The sequence below is a fragment of the Lacerta agilis genome, chromosome 7, assembly GCF_009819535.1.
Source record: "Lacerta agilis isolate rLacAgi1 chromosome 7, rLacAgi1.pri, whole genome shotgun sequence".
NCBI classification, from domain to species: Eukaryota; Metazoa; Chordata; class Lepidosauria; order Squamata; family Lacertidae; genus Lacerta; species Lacerta agilis.
Window position 1 is genome coordinate 32,111,779 of NC_046318.1, and position 23,523 is coordinate 32,135,301.

Below are 23,523 nucleotides of genomic sequence, written 5' to 3' on the forward strand. Positions count from 1 at the left end.
ATTAGATTTCATATTTCATAAACAGCTGAAAAAGTTATTAGAATTCAATTTTAATTTGAAATTACTTTCTTTAAAAAATCTAAATATTTATCAGTGAAGAAACAGTAGTGTTCAGCTTCCATTGGGTGTTATGACTAATACTATCTATATCGTATCTTGATATAGAAATGCATATAGAGCAGGTTCACATGTAATGCTAAACCAAACGGTTAATTAGCACAAATGTGAGGATTACTAGAGAGGGAACTGTGGACCCTGCACTCCTTCCCCAGCAACTGCGCTGCTTAGCCATTGTTTGACTTACTGTGCTGTTTGAACGCAGGCTTGTGGTTTGTCTTCTCCAGACAAAACATGAGCTGTTACCTAAGAGCATAACATGGTTACAGCTCAAGGTTTGCCTGGAGTGAGACAAGCCATGAGCCTGTATCGGACCAGCATGCTAAGTCAAGTGTGGATATGCGATCATGCCAAGCCATAGTTTGTCTTAGCATTACATAAAAACCAGCTCCCTGTATCAAAATGTGGATTCTCATTTGTTAGATTCTTAATAGCCAGAGTAGCATGAGAAGGGGTATCTGAAATTTGCCACCATTATGGCTATTTCCATAGAAAGCACCTGACAAAATTTGGAAACTGGATTCTGTCTGCCTGGTATTCTTTCATTATCTACACTCCAGGGTATCCTATGCAGGTTTCCATATACAGAAAGCTGAGCAGAAAATCTGGCCTTATTAACCATGAACATCCAAACACCACAATATATTCCATTTCTGAAGCAGCTGTTCTAAGTGGGCAGTAATCTTACACTGGACAATCTCTGGCTTATTATGTAAATGTGGTATTAATTACATGGGCCTACTGCACGGCTTGGACAGATAAGCTTTGAAGCACATTTCACTTTTATCCTCAGGTGCCTGTGATTTGTATCCTATTTCCTTGCAAAAGGTCACATTTTGAGAAATAATAGTTTATGGTGTAATTCTAATCATGACCACTCAAAATTAAGTCCTACCACATTCAACGGGGCTTACTCCTGGGTAAGCACAGTTAGGACTGCCGCTTTTGTGATTTTTTAAAAAATGCATTTGTTTGTATAGGAGCAAAACATTACAATAGGTATAAATGAACACCCTTCTAAATGTATAGCAGGTTTCTGATTTACTTTTCTGGTATAATTTTAAAATAACTAAGGTGCTCTTCATTTTAAAAGCATTCCAGGAAAAGAATATTAGAGTGCTTTTCCATATGAACCCAGATTTTATCGCATCAAAGTTTTTTCTCTAGAAGCTGTTATTACAAACAGAACTTCATTAAGCTTGCTACCAATTGCCAGCATAAAGTTTTGGAGCACTTGTGCTTTTTATTTGAATCAGGTCTACTGATATGAAAACCTGGCATTGCAAATAAAGACATTTATTAGGGTTGTTCACACATGTGTTGAATTAGTAGATGGTGGTGTGTCAATATTATTTTCTTTACCTTCATTCAGAGGTGATTTGCTACCAATCTGGCATTTGAACACTTGCTTATAGGCCTTCCTAAAATTCTCAGAGAGGAATGCATATACAATAGGATTCACAGAAGAATTGCTATAAGCCAGGCAATGCGCTGCCACTCTGAAGAGAAACGAGGCTTGAGTTAGTGGGAAATCTCCAAATTCAGCCCAGAGATGTACAACATGATGCGGCAGCCAGGATATCCCAAAAACCACCACGACCACCAGGACTGTTTGCGCTGTCTGAGACAGAAAAGTTAAAAGTGTGGATTATTTCTTAACAACTGAACAAGCAGACTCACAATATAGGCTTGAAAAACATTGAAAAGGGGGGGGGGGGAAATGTACAGTAAACTTTTACTTATGTTATTCAAGTTTCCAAAAAGTAGTTTACAGGAATTAAACAAATGAGACTCAGGTCATACAAGCACTTAGGTTTTCCCTTAAAAAAATATTTTTACTTCTGCATATCTTGAGCTCTCTCCACGACAGCTAATACCAAGCTGTGTCTGGGAGGTGCCATTTTGCCTAAACATCATAAACAGGGGGACATCTGTGATCAGAAAAAGTGCAACGTGTATTACTCATGTTCAATATCTCAGACACTTCATTTCATTCCCTCTCCAACCCTGATTTTCCACCACCCCTTTTTGTTATTAAGGTTTTATTCTGTACTTCTGAATATCTTGGGGTTCACCCATGCTTGCTGATACTTGCCTTTTGCATATTGATGGTGCTCTTATGTCTACATAAGGACATGCACTTGGAGAACTGAGATCACTGCTGTTATATATTGTGACAGTAAAATAACACAACAATATGCCCAAAATACAGCAACCAGTTGATTTTCCATGGCACATGAAATAAATGACATATTTGGGACAAAATTCAGGCTGTCTGGCTTGATATAAATGGTAAGAAAAAAACTTAATCAAAATCTGAAATACTACATTTGTCATACATATTTTCAATGGGGGGGTTTATATCACTTTATGTTAACAGTAAAAAAAATCCTTCTGTCCTTGAATCTAACTAAAACAAATTATAGCTCCTGTCATATATAATTATCTAACAAGTTAAGTATGCTTCATTTGCCCTTGTTTGCTAAAAAAACATGAAACTCATTATGTTATGCTCAAGTAACCTCAGACGTAATTGTTGGCAGGATTTGATCCTCTACCTCTAAAATCTATCATATTTATAACAGATGGTTCCTTTGGCTAGAGTACTTGTACATAATGGCCTGAAAATCCCTTGCTACATCTTATTTCATTATATCTCAGAAGCCATTGTGACGTTATTGGTGTAATGTGCAGCCAAGGAGACATATAAGACAGCTCTTCTTTATTTATTAGGGATTCTCCTTAGAAAACCAAAGTACATGAAATATAGAGAAAGGTAGAGAACCCCTAACAGTTAAGTCCAGTCACAAACGACTCTGGGGTTGGGACGCTCATCTTGATTTACTGGCCGGGGCAGCCGACGTTTGTCCGCAGACAGTTTTTCTGGGTCATGTGGCAAGCATGACTAAGCCGCTTCTGGCGAAACCAGAGCAGCACATGGAAACGCCATTTATCTTCCCGCCAGAGCGGTACCTATTTATCTACTTGCAGTTTGACGTACTTTCAAACTGCTAGGTTGGCAGGAGCAGGGACCGAGCAACGGGAGCTCACCCCGTTGCGGGGATTCAAATCGTCAACCTTCTGATCGGCAAACCCTAGGCTCTGTGGTTTAGACCACAGCGCCATCCGCTGTCCCTTACATGAAATATAATAATGGCCAAAAAAAATAAAATGCATTTTAATGTCTTATTTATGGTATATGTGCAACAAAAATACACGATGTTCCTTTTTTTTGTTCTTATATATTTTAAAATCCAATTAAAAAATTAAACATACTTATCTCTCTTCAAAGTGACTCAAGCTGCTAAGCTATGTCATTTACTCATGAGTAGATGGTGTGCCTGTGAGTAGACTTCTGCCTACTACTCAACATAACTTATTAGGATGCTTACTTGTGAGTATTTGGCTCCCTGAAGAGCAGTGCATCCTCCTGTTTCAAGTGGCTGCAATCATATACACTCCAGGAACCAGTCCCATTGAAGCATATTACTTCCTTCTGAGTAGAACTGCATAGGCTTGCACTCTTAAGCATCTATCTGCAAAAGCATCTACCTGACCTGATAGCTGCAGAAGCAGATCTACTTATGAGCAAAACCCTCTTCAGTTATTTATCCCTCATGCAATTAGAAGTATGCGAAGGGAAAAGCTGAGCTTAGCCTATTGGCCCCACCTCATCCACTGTATCCTCCTTCTGCACTTGTACAGACCTCCCATGCAATTTAGAGCCATGCATAACACAAATAGAGAAGACTGCTTAATGCAGCTATTTAGCCATCCAGCTAACAGAGGGGAGTGGGCTGGTAGCATGCTCATTCTCGCTCTTTTCCCTCTTGGGATGTCAGGGAACTGTCCCCAATGCACCGCAAGGTGGTGGAAGGGCTCTCCGGATGCTACAGAGAGCCCCAGTCCCACCTTGCCAGCAGCTCCTCCTCTGGTAGCGAAAGGAGCAGCGAGACGTCCAGCGAGGAGGGGGAGAGTTCACAGGGGAAAGGGAGTACAGGCTCTGGGGATGCAAGAGAGACCCAGCACTCCCACAGTCCCGAGGGCGATACAGGGGGAACGCAATTTCTGTCGCCCCAAAGACACCGTGGCGTGAAAAGAAAGGATGGAAGGCGGGGTTTTCGTATACTGAAACTCTTTTGTTGGGGTCAGAACTGGAAGGGGCCATTCCCGGATTCTGACACCGCTTGATACAGACATGAACTTTTAAGCTGTGCACTGTACATAGTTTGCACAATAAAATCTTTAAAGGAAACAGCGGAGTATAGGCTGCTTACTCATGAGCAACTAACTGAGAACCTTACACGTGATTTTATTTGTGTGAAGGATTTAAATGCACAAGTATTGCTAGTGTGGCATTCCACTTCTGCCATCATTGTGTCTCTGGCCCCTTAATCATTTCTGCTTTGTTCTTTGTGCATACATAGTGTAAATGTACAAAAAACAACACAAGGCAAGTAAGGAACAAATGAGGGACCACGGTCAATTAGGTCAAGGCTGCTACAGTCAGACTGCCTGTTCCTCATTGCATGCAGAGTTTTTCAGCTCCCGAGATAAGGCACAGAATACAAGGAGGCCATTTCCACCTGCACAGGAAATGTTGTTTTATTGTATGGTTGTTCATTGGCCTTGATTTGTTAGAATAGATAAAATCACTGGTATATCTGCATTAAATAAATAAAAATGGGGAGGGGGTATGTTAAAAAATGATTACTTTTTCATAATCCTAAATATTTATCAGATTATTTTAGTAAGATCTGCTGGTTCCTGAAATGTGCTGATATCTGTCACAAAACACTGAATTATCACATTTTCTTTCAAAATTTACTACCAGTAATATAGTTTGGTAAATGTCATGTTGGAAATGAATATGCACTCAGCAACATGCCCTCTCAACCCTTGTTTTTAATAAGGAAAGCTATTTATTTACCTTCTTTTTGGATGCTTCTGACTTCTTTGATATGTTCCGCAGTTTTTTATGCAGGTGATTGAGAACCTGAAAAGATGATGATGATGATGATTAAATCAAATTTATATACCACCCTTCATCCACAGAACTCAGGGTAGTTACAACATAAAATCACAATATAATAAGACAAAATACATAATAAAAACAAAAACAACCCAATAACGCCCCCCCTCACCAACACTTTGAATGTCTAGTTTGCTTAGAGCTACAAAATAAAACAAAGTAACTAGTTTAAGACAGTTTTGCAGTAAAAGTTTTTGGAACTCATTGTTGTAGTGGAGCTTATTCATTCCTGCTCTGCACAAGGTCCAGATCAGAAAATTGCACTCAAATAACTCTAACACTTCCCTACCTGGGAATAAACCCCGTTGAATTCAGAATAACTTTTAAAATCCTGCATTGTAAGCTAATATACATGTTAATTTTCTTTCTTAATGCTTTTTTATTATTACTCTTTTTTTGCTCAGAATATGAAATGTTGATATTTCATTTTCTTTCTTTCTTTGTATTTGTTGTTTTTCTTTTGTGTGTAATTGTGCAATTTTTTAAGAGGAATAAAGTTTATTTTTTTTAAAAAAAGGATGCATGCTGAGTTTTGCATCCAATAAGTATCTGGTGATAAATATTTACTACATAGATTCACAGGTTCAAATGTTACGTCGATAGGTTTTTTACAATCAAAGTTTTTAAACTTTTCAAATACCAACATAAATAATCATATCCTCAAGGGCAGTTATGAACACACTTGTTCTTTACAGCTTCCAAATATTTGGAAAAAAGCTACAAAAGCTCAAGTGTATCCAGGTGGGTGAGGCAGAACTGCCAAATTAACGCAACAGTAAGAGCTGAGCTCTGTTTCTTTTTATATGTATTCCTAATCAGGGGATTATAATGGATTACAATATGGTCCAAAGGGGGGGGGGCGGGGAGAGTGGAAATGAGCTAAAGTAAATGTGCTACTGAAGTTGAGGCTCCAGTACTTTGGCCACCTCATGAGAAGAGAAGACTCCCTAGAAAAGACCCTGATGTTGGGAAAGATGGAGGGCACAAGGAGAAGGGGACGACAGAGGATGAGATGGTTGGACAGTGTTCTCGAAGCGACTGGCATGAGTTTGGCCAAACTGAGGGAGGCAGTGAAAGAAAGGCGTGCCTGGCATACTCTGGTCCATGGGGTCACGAAGAGTCGGACACGACTGAACGACTGAACAACAACAAATGTGCTACAATATCCAACACATTTTTTAAAAAATCCCAACAACTGAGATAAACTGAAAAAGTGTAATTTAAGTAAGAATGCACCATCCTTTCCTTAGATTACTGTATTCCATTGATACTTTTATGCATCTAAATCTATTCCTTTAGGTGGATTCTTTGTGTAGTGAGTTGCATCCTGATATATAATATATACATGGACAGGACAGGGGAGGAGACAGCTGTGTACCTTCAAACCAAACGACAATGAAATGCAGGAAGTACAAAAAGCTGAAATGTATAATAGAGCTTTATACAGGGTGCTTGTGTGAGTTTTACGTAGAAACACCAGACTATACAGTACTTGCATTTCATTGCCTCTTGGCCTCACATTTTGCATCTCTTCTATTATTATCATTACTGCTTAATGCCCAGGCAGCTTTTAAGCCCACATAAGGTCATGCCACACAATAAATATGTCAAGAGAGAAATTTGAATTCCTTGCATTTGCTAGCTGGAGGGGATTAAGACAGAGGGAAAGTGCCACTCTGTCACTTCACTTACATCCACACTCCATGGTCATAGATCTGCCACTGGCAGTGTTTTTCAGCTACATCTCACATAGTTTATTCCCTCCCATGGAAACCATTGGTGGGGCGGGATTTCAAAAATGTATAAAGAACTGCCAGAGAAGGAGGAGGGCTTCCATCTTCTGTATTGACCAGGGATAATGGATCATCCATCAATTTGTTACTAGCTCCCCGTTCAGCTAGGATTGCTGTACGCATCTGCCCATCGTAAAGGTGCCACCAGACTCTTTTGTTTTTGCTACAATACACTTTGCATGGCTAACCATTTAGTAATACAGTGCATCTGTTTTAGTCACAATGTGTATTTGACCAGACTATTGGCATAGTAGTACATTTAATAGATTATCAGCTCTCTGCAATACAGTATTTAACTTCATAAAATAAATTAGGCTTTCCTAAGCCACCCATGAATTTCAATTTAAAATACATACAGGTTATCATTGGTCCATTAATTTTATTTTTATTTTTTCCCCTCTTACTGCCCTGCTACTAGATGTAGGGATGAAAAACATATATTAGAATAAAGATATTTTAGATCTAAACCTTTATCTCTTTTGCATCTAGTACCATGTGAATACTTGGGTTCTCGCCAGTTTTGCCTATAATACATGGTTTCTATTATAAGATTTCGGAAGCAATATTCCTGGAAATTCACATAAGCAATATAAACTGAAATAGTTATACTGCTAAATTAAATTACAGTTCTTTGCAAAAAGCGTTCCTACAAGATAAGGCTGGAAAAATCTCTTACAACATTAGAGTATGAGAGCATCACAAACCAAAAGAGATTTAAACTACAGATGATATATTTGGTTGTATTTGGTGTAGGATATTTTAACAATGCAATATGAAAGAACATGTTTTACTTTATCACCCAAATGTTTGAAGTAGTTTATCACCAAACATATTATCAATCCCTTCCACATGTAAAGGGTAGGGAACAAATAGTTAGTTCCAGGGTATGGGCTGAATGCAGATGAGGGTATCATCCTGCTGAAGCTAAGCAGATATGTGTCTGGTCAGTGTCTGTATAGGATACCTCTTAGGAACCACATTAATGCCACATTTATAGAGGAAAGGTGGATATAAATGTAAGAAAATGTCCAGTGAGGGAAGATGTACAGAGAGAAAAGTGATAAACCAATCCAGATTTTATTTTGCTGATGGTATTATAAACATCTATGTATAAGTGTAATTTGGCATTAAACAGGGTGGATAAAAATCAAGGATTTTAAAAAATAAAAATAAAAAAACAGATTTTTTTAAATTTAAAACAGATTTTTTTAAAAAAAATTAAATTGGATTTTTAAAATAAAATGCTTCTGGAGGAAAAATCTTTCTAAAGATAATTTTCTATTTAAGTTATATTATAGTCCAAAGGCTATTCACCAGGAAATAAGGATTTGTTTTAAGTTTTTCATGTGTGCTAAAACTCAGTCTAAGTCCCCCCCCTTTTTACTGTAATTGTTTAACCACATCACTTAACAATGTTATTGTTTTAGTTAAATAAATTGTTTACATTGTTATTAAGGAAAAGATTATTTTTCTCCTACCAATAAAGTACAGCAGAAAAGTTGTCCAAATAGAATTTCATAATTATCTGTCTATGTATTTCTAATAGTATAACCAAATCAGTAATTTTTGATAGAACTGTAAAAACTACTCTGAAAATTTATTATTCGAAAAATGAAACCATCTGGTTGTAAATATTAAGATTATAAGTCTTTCTGTAAAAAAATTATAATGATTTGAATCAAGTCTTGCTGACTAGTGATTTAAATCAAATCCACCCTGGTATTAAATAAGTGGAAGACAGCAAACCAATATTGAATAAGCAATTTATCAATACTTATCTATGGCACTGTGTTGAAAATCTCCAAAGGACCAATCCCAATTGCTTATTAAATATGTTATATATCACTAGGTACAATATGGTGCCTTGCAGAAACCCACAGCATAATTGCCAGTGAGTAAGGAACAGGGACGTGAGTGGCGCTGTGGGTTAAACCACAGAGCCTAGGGCTTGCTGATCAGAAGGTCAGCGGTTTGAATCCCCGTGACGGGATGAGCTCCCGTTGCTCGCTCCCAGCTGTCAACCTAGCAGTTCAAAAGCACGTCAAAGTGCAAGTAGATAAATAGGTACCGCTCTGGCGGGAAGGTAAACAGTGTTTCCATGTGCTGCTCTGGCTCGCCAGAAGTGGCTTTGTCATGCTGGCCACATGACCCAGAAGTTGTACTCCGGCTCCCTCAGCTAGTAAAGCGAGATGAGCGCCGCAACCCCTGAGTCATCCGTGACTAGACCCAATGTTCAGGGCAGGGTCCCTTTACCTTTACCTTTAAGGAACAGTAACTCAATGCTGCTATCTTGAATTGGCCTTGCAGACAGCACAGCAGCAAAGCAATAAAACACCCCACATTCACATATACAGCACCATCACTTATTCACCCATCAAGCCATTCCCTCGCAAACTCCTCTTGGCTTCTCTCATAGCCACTCAACCCCCATCTCTCACTTGGGGTTATACACTCTTAACTCATGGTTCACAGTCACCTCCCACCACAAACAAAAATTGGGAGGCCCCTGCTGTCACCCTGAGCATCAGCCGCCTATACCTGCAGTGAGAACTCTTAACTGCCCCAAACTGCCTAACCCATTTAATCTAACAATCTAAAACTAAAAAAGGGGAGGGCAGCAGCCTCACTGACATGGCAATCCTGACAAGTAACACAAAGTGTGATACCTTTTGGTGGCTCCCCCTTCAGGATCACAATGGTCAGCTTTGACTCAATGGGGTGGATATCAGCAGAAGTGTCTGGAGTTCAGTGCTGCCCTCCTCCTTCCAGCAACTTGCTATAACAGGAGTGAACAAGTGTTGCTAATGCCCTCTCATCCTGCTCTTATTCTCCTCACCAAGGCAATCAGTGAGTCCAGTGTCAATCAGTGGAAATACAATAATAATAATAATAATAATAATAATAATAATAATAATAATAAGTATTATTATTATTATTATTATTATTATTATTATTATTATTTGTAGCCCGCCCATCTGGCTGGGTCTCCCCAGCCACTCTGGGCAGCTTCGAACAAATATTAAAATACATTAGAATATCACAGATTTAAAACTTCCCTAAACAGGGCTGCCTTCAGGTATTTCCTAAATGTCATGTAGTTGTTTATCTCTTTGACCTCTGATGGGAGGGCGTTCCACAGGGTGGGTGCCACTACCAAGAAGGCGCTCTGCCTGGTTCCCTGTAGCTTTGCTTCTCGCAGTGAAGGAACCGCCAGAAGGCCCTCGGCGCTGGATCTCAGTGTCTGGGCTAAACGATGGGGGTGGAGATGTTCCTTCAAGTATACAGGACCAAGGCCGTTTAGGGCTTTAAAGGTCAGCACCAACACTTTGAATTGTGCTCGGAAACGTACTGGGTGCCAATGTAGATCTCTTAGGACTGGTGTTATGTGGTCCTGGTGGTCACTCCCAGTCACCAGTCTAGCTGCCACATTCTGGATTAATTGCAGTTTCCGGGTCACCTTCAAAGGTAGCCCCACATAGAGAGCATTGCAGTAGTCCAAGCGGGAGATAACCACAGCATGCACCACTCTGGCGAGACAGTTTGCGGGCAGGTAGGGTCTCAGCCTGCATACCAGATGGAGCTGGTAGACAGCTGCCCTGGACACAGAATTAACCTGTGCCTCCATGGACAGCTGTGAGTCCAAAATGACTCCCAGGCTGAGCACCTGGTCCTTCAGGGGCACAGTTACTCCATTCAGAACCAGGGAGTTCTCCACACCCACCCGCCCCCTGTCCCCCAAAAACAATACTTCTGTCTTGTCAGGATTCAATCTCAATCTGTTAGCTGCCATCCATCCTCCAACCGCCTCCAGGCACTCACACAGGACCTCCACCGCCTTTACTGGTTCTGATTTGAAAGAGAGGTAGAGCTGGGTATCATCCGCATACTCATAAAAGGTTGAAGCATGATTTAAGCCCTAAGTATGGCTATATTGATTGCTGCAAGGCAGCTATTATGGTTTCAACCACTTGTTTCATGTAATAGCTCTTCATTAGCACTTAGTATATGGGAAGTGTTGCTTTAAATTAATATATCAATAATTTTATTGGGGTTAATGATAAAATCATGTATGTTCTTAACTGTTCAGTAGAGATAATTATATGAATGCATTGCCCTTAGAATCATGACCTGTTACATAAAACAGATCAATTCAATTATTTTTAATACTTTCCTACTGCTGCTATTATAGTCCTGCTATTGCTATGATGCATGGTTTGCAGGTTGCAATCCACTCCACCAAAAGTTAGAAACTCAGCAATATAAGCTCAGCGTCAGGTAAAGGTAAAGGGATCCCTGACCATTAGGTCCAGTCGCAGATGACTCTGGGGTTGCGGCGCTCATCTCGCTTTACTGGCCGAGGGAGCCAGTGTACAGCTTCCGGGTCATGTGGCCAGCATGACTAAGCCGCTTCTGGAGAACCAGAGCAGCACACAGAAATGCTGTTTACCTTCCCGCCGGAGCGGTACCTGTTTATCTACTTGCACTTTGACGTGCTTTCGAACTGCTAGGTTGGCAGGAGCAGGGACCGAGCAATGAGTGCTCATCCCGTCGCGGGGATTCAAACTGATTGGCAGGCCCTAGGCTTTGTTGTTTAACCCACAGTGCCATCTGCGTCCCCAATTGGCTCCTTAAACCAGAGTTACAGTTGCCAAAACAGAATGCCTAGTTGCCATTTTGGGGCTCAAAAGTCCTATTTTTTCAAAACAATTTTTTGGGTTCCTGAAAACCATTCTGATTGTGCAGATAAAATATAATGGATAGAATTCTACAGGATCTGCTGCTAGTGTGTGATAACAGTGAAGATCCAAGGATCCCCTGGCTTGCACTTCCAGATGGTGGAGATGTCAAGCACCATCCTGGTGCCACCCAGGCATTTCACTTGGTTGCAAGTGGCCAATAACCAGGTAGAAAATGCACCTGGCAAATTTCGAACAATGCCTCCACCTCATGAAAAGCTCTCCGGAGGCTCAGGAAAGATTATAAATCAATGTTTAGTGAATCCACAGTGGTCAGGCACTTTGTACAAAATGACTTCTTCAGAGACAAGAAAAAACAGATGTTAATTTATAATATTTTATTCATTTTTCAGCCTTGAAAAGCCAAGTGAATAAACTGAGCTGAAATTGCCTCATTAATCTTTCAGTATTAATCACAGTGCAATCATTCTTGTAACTGAAGCATAACCTGTGAAAATCCATGTCAAAGATTCTCAAAAATTATGCTTTACTTTAGCTTCTGAGGCGAATTCTGAATCATCCAAGGGTAATTTCAGGCAGGTACTTCTTGTGAGAAATGTTGTTCCTCGTGTTTTTTGCAGCATCCACACAACTCTGTTGGCATCAAAATGACATTTCACATTCCCACCTCCCATCTACCGGTAATCTGGTTTTACCTCATTGTAATTTTTTTTCTTAAAAAAACACCAAAAAACGTTTCCATAAACTCATTTGTGATATTTGAATGACTCTCTTAAAGTCATTCATCCACAGTGCAACAAACAAACAGCAAAAGACACTTTTAGTAGCATATGTGAAAATCGTATTCGTGTTCTTAAATAATACTATTTATCCAGACAAATGAACAGCCTAAGGAGAAACTTGCTACCTAAATGCTGCTTCTCTTTCCAGTAGAAGGCAGATTTATTAAACAGCTATTGTTTTTTATAGGAGCTGAAGGAGCACAGTACTTCAAGGACATATCCCAGACAGTATCTGGATTAAGATGCATTAAAAATGCAATAAACTTTAATGTCTAAAGTTTAACAACAGCAGAAAAGTTCACAAAGCTTTTCTCCTAAGAGGCCTTAATGAACTTCTTGAGAAATATTTCAGATGTCTGTAGTCTGAAAATAGCTAATCACATATCTGTTACAGAACAGGTGACAGAGGAGGTAATTTATTTGTCAGAAAGCTCCCACTCTAAAGAGCACAGCATCCTCCACCCAAACTTTTCAGAAACAACTGAGTGTGGTAGAGACCCAAATCAGTCAAATTTATTGATGCCACTAACCTTATGGGAAGAATCCCATTGGACTGGATGTATCAGTGGTGTTATGACCAAAAAAAGGTAACAAAAATTAATCAGGAATCACAAGACAGAGAAACCAGTAGGAGAACGCTTCAGTCTCCCAGGACATTCTATACAAGATCTCAAAGTAGCTGTCTTACTACAAAGGAATTTCAGAAATAGACTGGAAAGAGAAGTTGCTGAATTGCAACTAATTACCAAACTTAAAACCATGGAGAGACCTGGTCTGAACAAAGACATTGCATTCTTATCTCATTATACATGACAGAGCTATCTTTAGCCATCTCACCCCTTTGTTTTTTTCCTGTAAAACCAATTGCAGTCATTAACAGTCATCAACAGGTTTTCCACACCTATCAGCCAATCACCCATTCCCACTACCCTTCTGAGTAATACCCCTCCCCACTCTCTCACTATATATAAGGGTCTGGTGACTTCTGTTTCAGTGTATCTGAAGAAGTGTGCATGCACACAAAAGCTCATACCAAGAACAAACTTAGTTGGTCTCTAAGGTGCTACTGGAAGGAATTCGTTTATTTTTTATTTTGTTTTAAAAAATAATCTAGTAAACATTGGCCTGTTTAACTAAGATCATTGTGCATTATTTATTTATTTATTTATTTATTTATTTATTTATTTATTTTGCTATGGAGATTGTAGATGTGATTATTTGATTTTAAAATATTCCATATAACCAGAGGCATTGTATTTACAGGGGGAATGTAGTTGATATGCCCCAGCACTTGTTGAATCACTCCATCTATAAAGAGGTGGGGCAAAAACATGAGGGGGTTTTTTTGGGGGGGGAGTTTCTCATTGGGTGAATTAATTCCCGCTTACTTGGCAGTGATCCGATGTGGGGATCACTGCCAGATACTGAGAGGGAGAGGAAAAGGAGGAGCAAGATGTCAGGAACATTGATGTCGTGTGGGCACAATGGCAGGAACATTGACCCACCCTGACCTTCTTGCTGCCTCTCCCCTCTCCCTTGATATCTGGCAGCAACTTCCACATCTGGAAGGCAGATAAGCAGCACAGCTCCATCAAGGCACGGGGTTAGCACAGGAGTAATAAGTCTTCGCCCTTAGCTACTAACCAGTCCTTTGAAGTGACCAGCAGGCATTGAAGTCAACAACCAGAAGAGTGGAAAAGATTTGGTGACTTCAAATTGAAACATTAAAAGTGTATAAACTCAGTCATGCCCCTGCTTAGTCGGAGATCCCAGTGCTAGCTATAGACTGAAGGAGTGGGAGGGTGTGCTGCTGCCCTGTGGCAACTCATAGGGGCCTGAGATAATTGGTATTTTCTATGGTTTGCTTTCTATTTTTGTCTAGCAATCAATCCCTGTTTAAGTACCAAGTTGCTGTTTCGTTTATTGCCACTGGAATCCAAAAAGAACCCTTTGCCCCTTGAGAAGACAACAGGCTAGAAGTGATTTTATTTAGTGGCTTAGTCATGCTGGCCACATGACCCGGAAGCTGTACGCCGGCTCCCTCGGCCAGTAAAGCGGGATGAGCGCCGCAACCCCAGAGTCGTCCGCAACGGGACCTAATGGTCAGAGGTCCCTTTACCTTTTTAACTATTTCCTAAGGAAATCAGCTCTGAGTGCTCACTGGAAGAACAGATCCTGAAGTTGAGGCTCCAATACTTTGGCCACCCCCTGATGTTGGGGAAGATTGAGGGCACGAGGAGAAGGGGAAGACAGAGGATGAGATGGTTGGACAGTGTTCTCGAAGCTACCAACATGAGTCTGACCAAACTGCGGGAGGCAATGGAAGGCAGGAGTGCCTGGCGTGCCTCTGGTCCATGTAATGAGGTTACGAAGAGTTGGACATGACTAAATGACTAAACAACAACTATTGAGGCTGTAATTACTCAGCTGTGATCAGGGCCAGTGCTAGGGTTTTTTGCGCCCTAGGCAAGATCACCTTCTGGCACCCCTGCCCCCCCCCCCGGCCAATTGAAGGAAGGAAGGAAGGAAGGGTGAGGGGGGAGAAGGAAGGAAGGAAGGAAGGAAGGGGGAGAGAGAGAGAGAGAGAAGGAAGGAAGGAAGGAAGGAAGGAAGGAAGGAAGGGGTGAAAGAGAGGGAGGGAGGAAAAAGAGAAGGAAGGGGTGAGAGGGAAAGAAAGAGAGGGGGAAGGGGTGAGAGGGAGAAAGAAAGAAAGAAAGAAAGAAAGAAAGAAAGAAAGAAAGAAAGAAAGAAGGAAGGAAGGAAGGAAGGAAGGAAGGGGTGAAAGAGAGGGAGGAGTGAGGGAAGGAGGGAAGGAAGAAGGGAAGGGAAGGGGGAGGAAGCTTGCTCTTGCGAGAGGTGGTGGCAGGATGCGCTTTCGGGGAGCTGATCGCGTCGCCACCTCTCGTAGGGGCAACCGCATCTCCCTTCTCCCAGGCTCTCTGTGGGGTGGGCAGAGGGAAAGCCGCTCAGACGGAGCTAAGCAAGCCGCGAGAGAGGGAAACTGAGCCCTCCATCGCAGTTCGCCCCAAAGCAGCGGTGCTGGGCAGGAGCTAAGCGGCTGCTGCCCAGCCCCGCTGCTCTGCAGCTGGTGGCGGAGGGGGCGAAGAAGCCCAATTTCGGGCTGCTCCCCCCTCCCCCGGCACTCTGCCACTTGCGGAGCGGTGGCGGGGGGCGGTGGGGGGCGGGCTGGCCAGCGCCCCCTCCATTTTGGCGCCCTAGGCAATTGCCTAGTTTACCTAAATGGACACACCGGCCCTGGCTGTGATATACATACGGCCAACTTTGGGATATCTTATGCCAACAATTAAACTAAGACTAGGAATAACAACCACTGCACTGAGGTATTGTAACTCATTATGCTTTAGTAATTCTGTGAAGAGCCATTAGCCCCGTTAAGGCATTTTTGATACATTTGGCTATTATTACTCATTATTACATTTCTAATAATGTGGTATACAGTAGATGGTTCTGCCCTTCCCTATTTCATCCTTACACCATCCTGTGACTGGCCCTAGGTCACGCAGGGAATTTCATGGCCATGTCTTCTCCCAGGTTCAATACTCAAACCACCTCACCATTCAGCAGCAGTGGCATGCCAGGTTGGGGAAGGGGGCAACATTAGCTTTCTGGCAAGTGAGTGACTGTTGCTTATCAATAGTGCAGTTGGTACAGTGCAAGTGCACCAGCAGAGCCAATCAGCTACTTCTGCAGGTGCATTTACACAAAGCCAATCTCCCTACTGCCTCACCCCCTACCAGAGCAGTAAGCCACGGTGAATGACCCACCAGGAAACTAGAATAGCAGCTCTGTCCAACCTTGGGAGTCACTTCTGTCTGTCGAAGAACATAGAGAAGGAAGCAGCAGGCTACTGGCTCCACTCCCAATCCAGCATGGCGCTGGCCATGCTCCCTGGACATCCACACAGAGGCACAGATGTCACCATAGAAAAATTCTCCATATGAGCTACAATGTCTTCACCAATGCACAGATGTACAGGAGGCATGCTATCCAGAACAAGACCAGCAATGCACTCTCATTGCCCCTTTCTCTCTATGCACAGGCATTGTATGTGGGGAAATGCCTGAATGTGGCTAATGTCACATTTTTACTCATAGCAATTAATGTGTCCTATAAATATCAAAGCAGCCTAACAATGGTTTTTAATCATTTTAACCATGCACTTTTGTTACTGAATATGGAGACATTTCCCTTACAAAAACTATTTATTTATAACAAAATATTTATATACTACTATATAATAAAACATCAAGACATTTTAATATCTAATATAATGAAAGCACATAAAAATTAAAATAAGAGCTAATCAGCTAGCTATTATGGAAAGATGCATTCTTATCTGCCTGTGTAAGCCTTGCAAAATAGAAAAGGTTTCAGCAGGCTTTTAAAAATGGAAACAGAATGCATCCGCTGAATCTCTATTGGCAGTACATTCCACAAGATGGAACTGATGAAAGAAAGCTCTTTTTTTTGTGTTGATGTCAAATGAGCCTTACCAGCTTGGGTAACAACCAATGATAATATGGCAGACGATCTCAGTGACTGAGATTATGCACTGCCATCAGCAGTCTGGCCACCGCATTCTGCAGCAGCAGGAGCTTCCAAATCAGTTTCAAGGACAGCCCCACATAGAGCGCATTACAGTAATCCAGCCTCAAGGTTACCAAAGCATGGACTACAGTGGTCAGGTTATCCCTTTCCAAGAACAGCTATACTGTAGCTAGTGAACCAGGTAGAGCTGATAAAAAGAACTCCTAGCCACAGAGGACACTCAGACACCTAATGATGGTATCCAGGAATATTCCCAAGCTATGCACTTGCTCCTTCAGAGGCAGTGCGACCCCATCAAGAACAAATAATTTCCTTATCCTGGGCGCAGAAACCACCACCCAAACAGCCTCAGTATTTTGAGGATTCAAGCAGTTTATTGGCCCTTATCCAGATCACCACTGCGCTCTGATACCAATCCAGAGTTTTCACTTTCTCTCCTGATGTTACGGAGAAGTAGAGCAGCATTTCATCGTGACACCTTGCTCCAAAGCTCCCAATGACTGCTGCCAACAGTTTCATATAGATCACATAATAAATAAACTAGTAGGCATTCTGAAAATTGATGGTTTGCATTCCTGTTATCTGTTTTCTGCTTAATAAAACACCTTGCTCCAAAGCTCCCAATGACTCTCATCGTGACACCTTGCTCCAAAGCTCCCAATGACTGCTGCCAACAGTTTCATATAGATCACATAATAAATAAACTAGTAGGCATTCTGAAAATTGATGGTTTGCATTCCTGTTATCTGTTTTCTGCTTAATAAAACTAGTAAATCAGTGCATGCATATAGTATTCAAGGATTTTGATGTACTGGAAATATTCGAAGTACTGTACTGGGATTCTGGGCTAAATACAAAGTCTTTCTAACTAAAAATTGGTTTCAAAATTTGTTACCATTTACAACAGTGAAACTATGACTAATGGTAACAATTAATCACAAAGAGTCGGACACGACTGAACGACTGAACAACAACAACAACAATTAATTGTAAATGTTGTATGATGAATGGATTGCCATTTTGTATTAAGACAACTTAGAATCTTAGATTTGTAGATCTGGAAGAGACCATGAGGACCATCTAAATCCAATCCTCTGCAATGCAGGAATCTTTCACCCAACATGGGGATTGAACCCAGGACCTTGAGATTAAGAGTCTCGTTCTCAACCAACTGAGCTATCCAAGCCTCCAGATTATAAATTCAAGCAAAAACACTGTGTGGTCAGAATGAAGAGAGTGTGGAATTTCAAATCAATTGCAATTTGATGTCTTAGTGCCGTCTAGTTCTAGCATTTCTATTGATTCTTTTTATCTCAATCAGATAGTGAGGATGAACCCTTCATCTCTCAATGCTTTGAAAGCTGAGCCATTGAAGTCAAAAGCAAAACTTCCACTGATATCTATCAAAAGACATTACACTTTAATTCACAGATTGCCTTATGAATAGGAACTGTGCAACCGCCACCTGGAAACTGCTTTTGTGCAGGAACAGATTTTAGGAAAACCCTATCTTCTTTCCCTCAGGTGGTCATTCACACTGAGATACCCAGATTTTTAAAGCAAAAGATTGCAATATGAAGCAGCATTCATTCACACAGCCTGTTGCTGCTTGCAAAGTTATCTGGATCAGGGCCTCTCTATTTTTGACACTGAAGATAAACAATGCAAACATTTGCCCTGTCTTTGAAGCAGCTGCAATTTACTTCATATGGAAGCCATATAAGGAGGTTGTATGACTCTGCCTTGAGTAAGTTTCAATACAATGTGACTGAGTACTATGTGTTTGGAATGGGAAGTTACACTTATGGGAAGTTACCTCTGAAATATATCTCTAGTTACTAGTCTAAAGTTTATAATATCATAAAGAGATCAAGATCTATAAACAACTCAACTCAACCCCCCACCCCCACCCCTTACCATCTGGAATTTAGCTTGTGCAACCATTCCACACACTTTTCAACTTTGACTTACCAAAACTACACCGTATATAACTTCATTAAGCCTCTATGCACATGAACTACTGCATCATGGTCAATAAAGTCCTTGCAAATGCAACCTTTAACTTTTAGTGTTTGTTAAACATTGTGCAATTATATCTGTAGCCAACACAGATTATGCACAGTAATGTCACACTAAACATTCATTTTAGTCCAAGCTATTTTTACCACTGTGCAGTCTGCTGTGTGAATCATTGTTCTCCAAGGCTGCTTTCCCTATACACTTTGGGAATGGCTGCCTCTCGCACACATCTATGGCATGACTTGTGCTAATTCCCCTGCACTCACCTTCGCATAGCAAAAGGAGATGAGCAGCAGTGGCAGCAGGTAGCCAAAGACAAAAGTGCAGATCACGTAGACTTTCTTGTGCTGAAGATTAGGCCATACTTCCCAGCAGAAAGTCTGGTTGATGATTTCATGGTGAACGATACGCTGGTGGTGAGCCACAGGTGAGGCCATGGCAATCGAGAGCAGCCAAATGACCCCAACGCCAAGTAGCGCATTGCGGGACACTCGCAGGGACGAGGAGCGCCGGGAATGCACAATTGCCACATAGCGGTCCACAGACATTGCCGAGAGCGTGAAAATGCTGACCAGCATGGAGACGGTGAAGAAGTAGTGGATGAACTTGCAGATGAATGTGCCCAGCACCCAGCTGGGCGACATGTACACTGTGGACTGGAAAGGGATGCAGAAGAGCAAATAGGCCAAGTCAGCAATGCTCAGGTTGAGGACAAAGATGTTGGTGGTGCTGCGGGACTTGCCCGGCTTGCTCCTGGCCAGCACGGTGATGACCAAGGAGTTGCCCACCACGCCCAGGGTGAAGATGAGGCCAAAGACTATCAAGGTGATGAAGTTCTCGATGCCTATTTCGAAGAGGAAACTGGCCCTCCCCTCCTCCTGGGGGCGCTCGGGAGCTGACCTGGAGGCATTGGAGTCCAGCCAGGACAAGCCCCAGGTGTGGTTCATGTAGTAGAGGGAGGTGGGGGCGGGCGGCTGGGGGTCCATGCTCGGGGCAGTCTAGGAAAGCAAAACTCCACAAAGCGACAGCCAAGCGAAGCAGACCCGTCTCTTCCCTCCCACAGAAAACCTCTTCGCTTCAGAAAGGGGCTTTTCTGTCTTCCTCTCCTCCACCTCGCAAGGACTAAGCCCAGCCCCTTCTTGTTCCCAGGGAACAAGGGGGGCAGAGGGCAGGGGAGACAACCTTGCGTGGAAATGGCACAAGTCCCCGGGATGGTTTCCCTCATGCGCTGGCGAGCGTGTCCCTCTCCTGCCCGCTCAGCAGTGGAAAACTTAAAAGGCGGGAAGCTGCGCTTGCCCTCTCTGGTGGCGGTCCGCTCGCCAGCCCATGCGGTCAGCTAGAGCTTCCTTTCCAAGAGAGACCCTCTGAGATGAGACTGTTCTCTCGCCTCGTCGTCGTCGTCGTCGTCGTCTTCGCAGGAGCGGACCTCTGGACTGCGTTCCCGCCTTTCATCCCTCAAGGCGAGCAGGGCTTCGCTCGGCTCGGAGGCAGCCGCTGCCTGACTGCGCGCGGACTGCTCGGCTGGCGCTTTTTCTCCCGCTTCCCCCGCGCCCCCCTCAAGCTCCTCCTCCGGCTTCGGCTCCGGCTCCTCCCTCGGGCTGCCTGAGGCGCTGCTCGCAACGTCGCTGCCCGCGAGACCAGGGTGGCTTTTTCTCCCCGGCTCCTGCCACTGGCGCGAAACAGGGACGGAAATCCAGCCGAGGCAGCAGCTTCTCCGCTTCCTCGGGATTTCCTGTCTTCATCAGCCTGCTGTTCTGGGGATGTGCGGGGCGGGAAGGGGAAATGCTATGGGGAAACCCGGCCGGTCCGAAGGCGCGCGCTCTGCCTCTTCCTCCTCGCTTCGCCTCCCGAGGTAGCAGAAAGGGCGCCTCTATTTAGCCAGCCAGAGGAGGCAAAAGCCGCCACAGAATCCCACCCAGAACTCCGTCTGGGTTTTATTCCTTGCGTTTGTATTCTGCTCTTCCTCTAAGATGCTCAGGAAGGATACATTATTTACTACTACTACTACTACTACTACTACTATTCGTAAGGGCTACAGTAATGTAATTTTTTTTTTTTACAATATTAGAAGTTAGTCATAGTCAGAGCAGGCTACTAACTTGGAATCAGCGGGTTTAAATCTGTTGAGCTCACTGGATCTTCTCTTGGGTGTGAGTGACTCACTTCTGACATCGCCCCAGTGTGAATGGGAAATGTGCATTGGATTTCTCCCCCTCTGAAGCTTCTGCAGCATCCTTATTTGTATGAGAAGAGGCCCAAAGAGGCATTGCAATATCACATATATGACTACCGGGGGTGGGGGTGGGGCGGGGAGGAAAACCACCAGTCTAAATTGGCTACTTTGCCCATGGAGTGTTTGACAGGGGTTATTCATCTATCTCTACAGTTCGCAGTTTTTGACTAACTTTTTCACACTGAAAAGAATCCTGTGACTTTTAGAAACAAAATGGGCAAAGCATTTCTCATAAGGCTATTTGCATACCTGGGAAAACTTCATCTGATCCTGTTGGCTGTGGAACAGACCTATTAAAAATGTTTCTTACTCTAGAAATCCCACTAAGCATTTCCACTTCATTTTCCTTTTTCTGTAGCATGACAGTATTTTAAATCACTACCTTCATGACATCGAATACGCTTTACATTTTTGTTTTTATCTTCTTTAAAGGTTTGGCTTAATACTGAACGCAAGAGCTGTAGTGTAGCTATTGAGGGTTGTATCCAGTACCTCTCCTTTTTCATTATTTGTAGGCAGTGCATAGAATCATCAATTCTATGATTCTCTGAAAGATTCTCAGTGGTGATGAATTAATGTAAGGCTTATGTATCAACTCATATTTCCCCTGGGAGTCTAAAAGTGTCCCAGTTTTAGAAATGCCAACCACAATTCCCTTTTTTCAGTCATCAGCAGGCAAGCACAGGACAATCCCTATCTGTTAGCTCTGGTCTATTGCTTTGGAGACTAGACAAGACTAAAATGGAGTTGTGGCACACTCTCAGTAAGTTGTGAATGATCCAGGGGTAAAACTAGGCTATATTTCACCCAGGTCAAAGACCCATTATGGCAACATTTCAACCCCACCCCACCCACATTTGCGTACTGTACACACATACACAGGCTGGGACCCTCAATGGTGCCCTTCTGGAGGCTTCACCTGGGGCAAAAAACCCAGCTAGCCCACCCCCCCACCCCCGTGTAGCTATGGCTCTGGAATGAGCTACTAGTTTTTCACAACTTGAGGGTTTAAAGGGGCTCCTGGTTCAATTGGTCTGCAAAGCGAATGTAAAGCCTGCCCTGACTTTGGATAAAAATTGCCTCTCCTGATGAGGAGTGGTGCAGCAATAAAACTGCTTGCACATGTGCAAAGCTAAGCAGGGACTGGTATGGTTTCAAATTGAATGGGGTCGGGGACTGTGTGTTGAGATTCCTGCACTGCAGGGATTTGGACTAGGTGACCCTCAGGGTCCCTTACAATTCTATGATTCTGGGAAAGATTCTCAGTGGTGATGAATTAATTTAATATGAAATTGTTTACCCAAGCACTGCTATGGGTGTTGCTGTTCACTAGCTCCCCCTGCTGGCTACATTTTTCACTGTTGCCATTTTTTCTCATTTAGGTTCCTAAACTTACTGTTCTTAAAGAAGTTTGTTACTCAAGATGCTTCACTAGACGAAGCCAAACCAGCAACAAAGTCCTAAGCTAAACACACACAATTGTGCCTGCCTCTCATTGCTCTCTTTAAAATGCATCCCTGAATCTCACTGAGCACAGCTTTCAACAATAAGCTATATGCCTGCCCTGTGGAACGCCCTCCCATCAGATGTCAAGGAAATAAACAGCTATCTGACTTTTAGAAGACATCTGAAGGCAACCTTGCTTAGGAAAGTTTTAAATATTTGATGTTTTATCTTGTTTTTAATAGTCTGTTGGGAGCCGCCCAGAGTGGCTGGGGAAACCCGGCCAGATGGGTGGGGTATACATTTTTTAAATTATTATTATTATTATTATTATTATTATTATTATTATTATTATTATTATTTTGTTGAATAATGCTGAAGAACTCAAAAGCTTGCTACTTTGTGACATTTTAGTTGGTCCAAATAAAGAGATGTCCTAGTATGGTTTGAACACAGTGGGACTTACTTCTGCATATAATATATATTTGATTGCACCACACATCTCTGTTCTCCTAGAACAGGCATGCCCAAACTGTGGCCCTCCAGATGTTCTGGCCTACAACTCCCATGATCCCTAGCTAACAGGACCAGTGGTCAGGGATGATGGGAATTGTAGTCCAAAACATCTGGAGGGCCAAAGTTTGGGCATGCCTGTCCTAGAAGTTCTTGGATGTGTTTTTAAAGGTACAAGAACGTGAATGATCAGTACAAAGCAGGGATAGGAAGGAACAAAGAGCTGGTGTTTATGGCACAGCAAGGACAATGGTGGTGTATTCTCCTAGAGTGCTGGTCGTCAAACGAACCAGGCTTTCTCCTAAGCAGGAGAGGCAAGTTGCAT

The 23,523-nt window shown here is 42.5% G+C and overlaps 1 protein-coding gene across 1 annotated transcript; it reads right to left on the reverse strand.

The window, feature by feature from the left end:
* Window positions 1–1,072: 1,072 nt before the first annotated feature.
* Window positions 1,073–20,293, reverse strand: GALR1 (galanin receptor 1). The gene is made up of 3 exons (XM_033154773.1): window positions 19,276–20,293; window positions 5,048–5,113; window positions 1,073–1,738 (listed from the first exon to the last, which is right to left on the reverse strand). Exons 1-3 carry the CDS (start codon window positions 19,993–19,995, stop codon window positions 1,427–1,429), a joined length of 1,098 nt encoding a protein of 365 aa, XP_033010664.1. The 5' UTR covers window positions 19,996–20,293; the 3' UTR covers window positions 1,073–1,426.
* Between the last annotated feature and the right edge of the window lie 3,230 nt (window positions 20,294–23,523).

What these genes read in the sequence shown, in the direction of transcription:
- GALR1 (XM_033154773.1), bottom strand. Translation starts at nt 19,995, where the DNA reads ATGGACCCCCAGCCGCCCGCCCCCACCTCCCTCTACTACATGAACCAC. An exon ending in TCTCCTTTTGCTATGCGAAG is followed by an intron (nt 5,114 to 19,275) that starts GTGAGTGCAGGG and finishes TCATCTTTTCAG; the next exon opens with GTTCTCAATCACCTGCATAA. An exon ending in CAGAAGCATCCAAAAAGAAG is followed by an intron (nt 1,739 to 5,047) that starts GTAAATAAATAG and finishes TTTCTGTCTCAG; the next exon opens with ACAGCGCAAACAGTCCTGGT.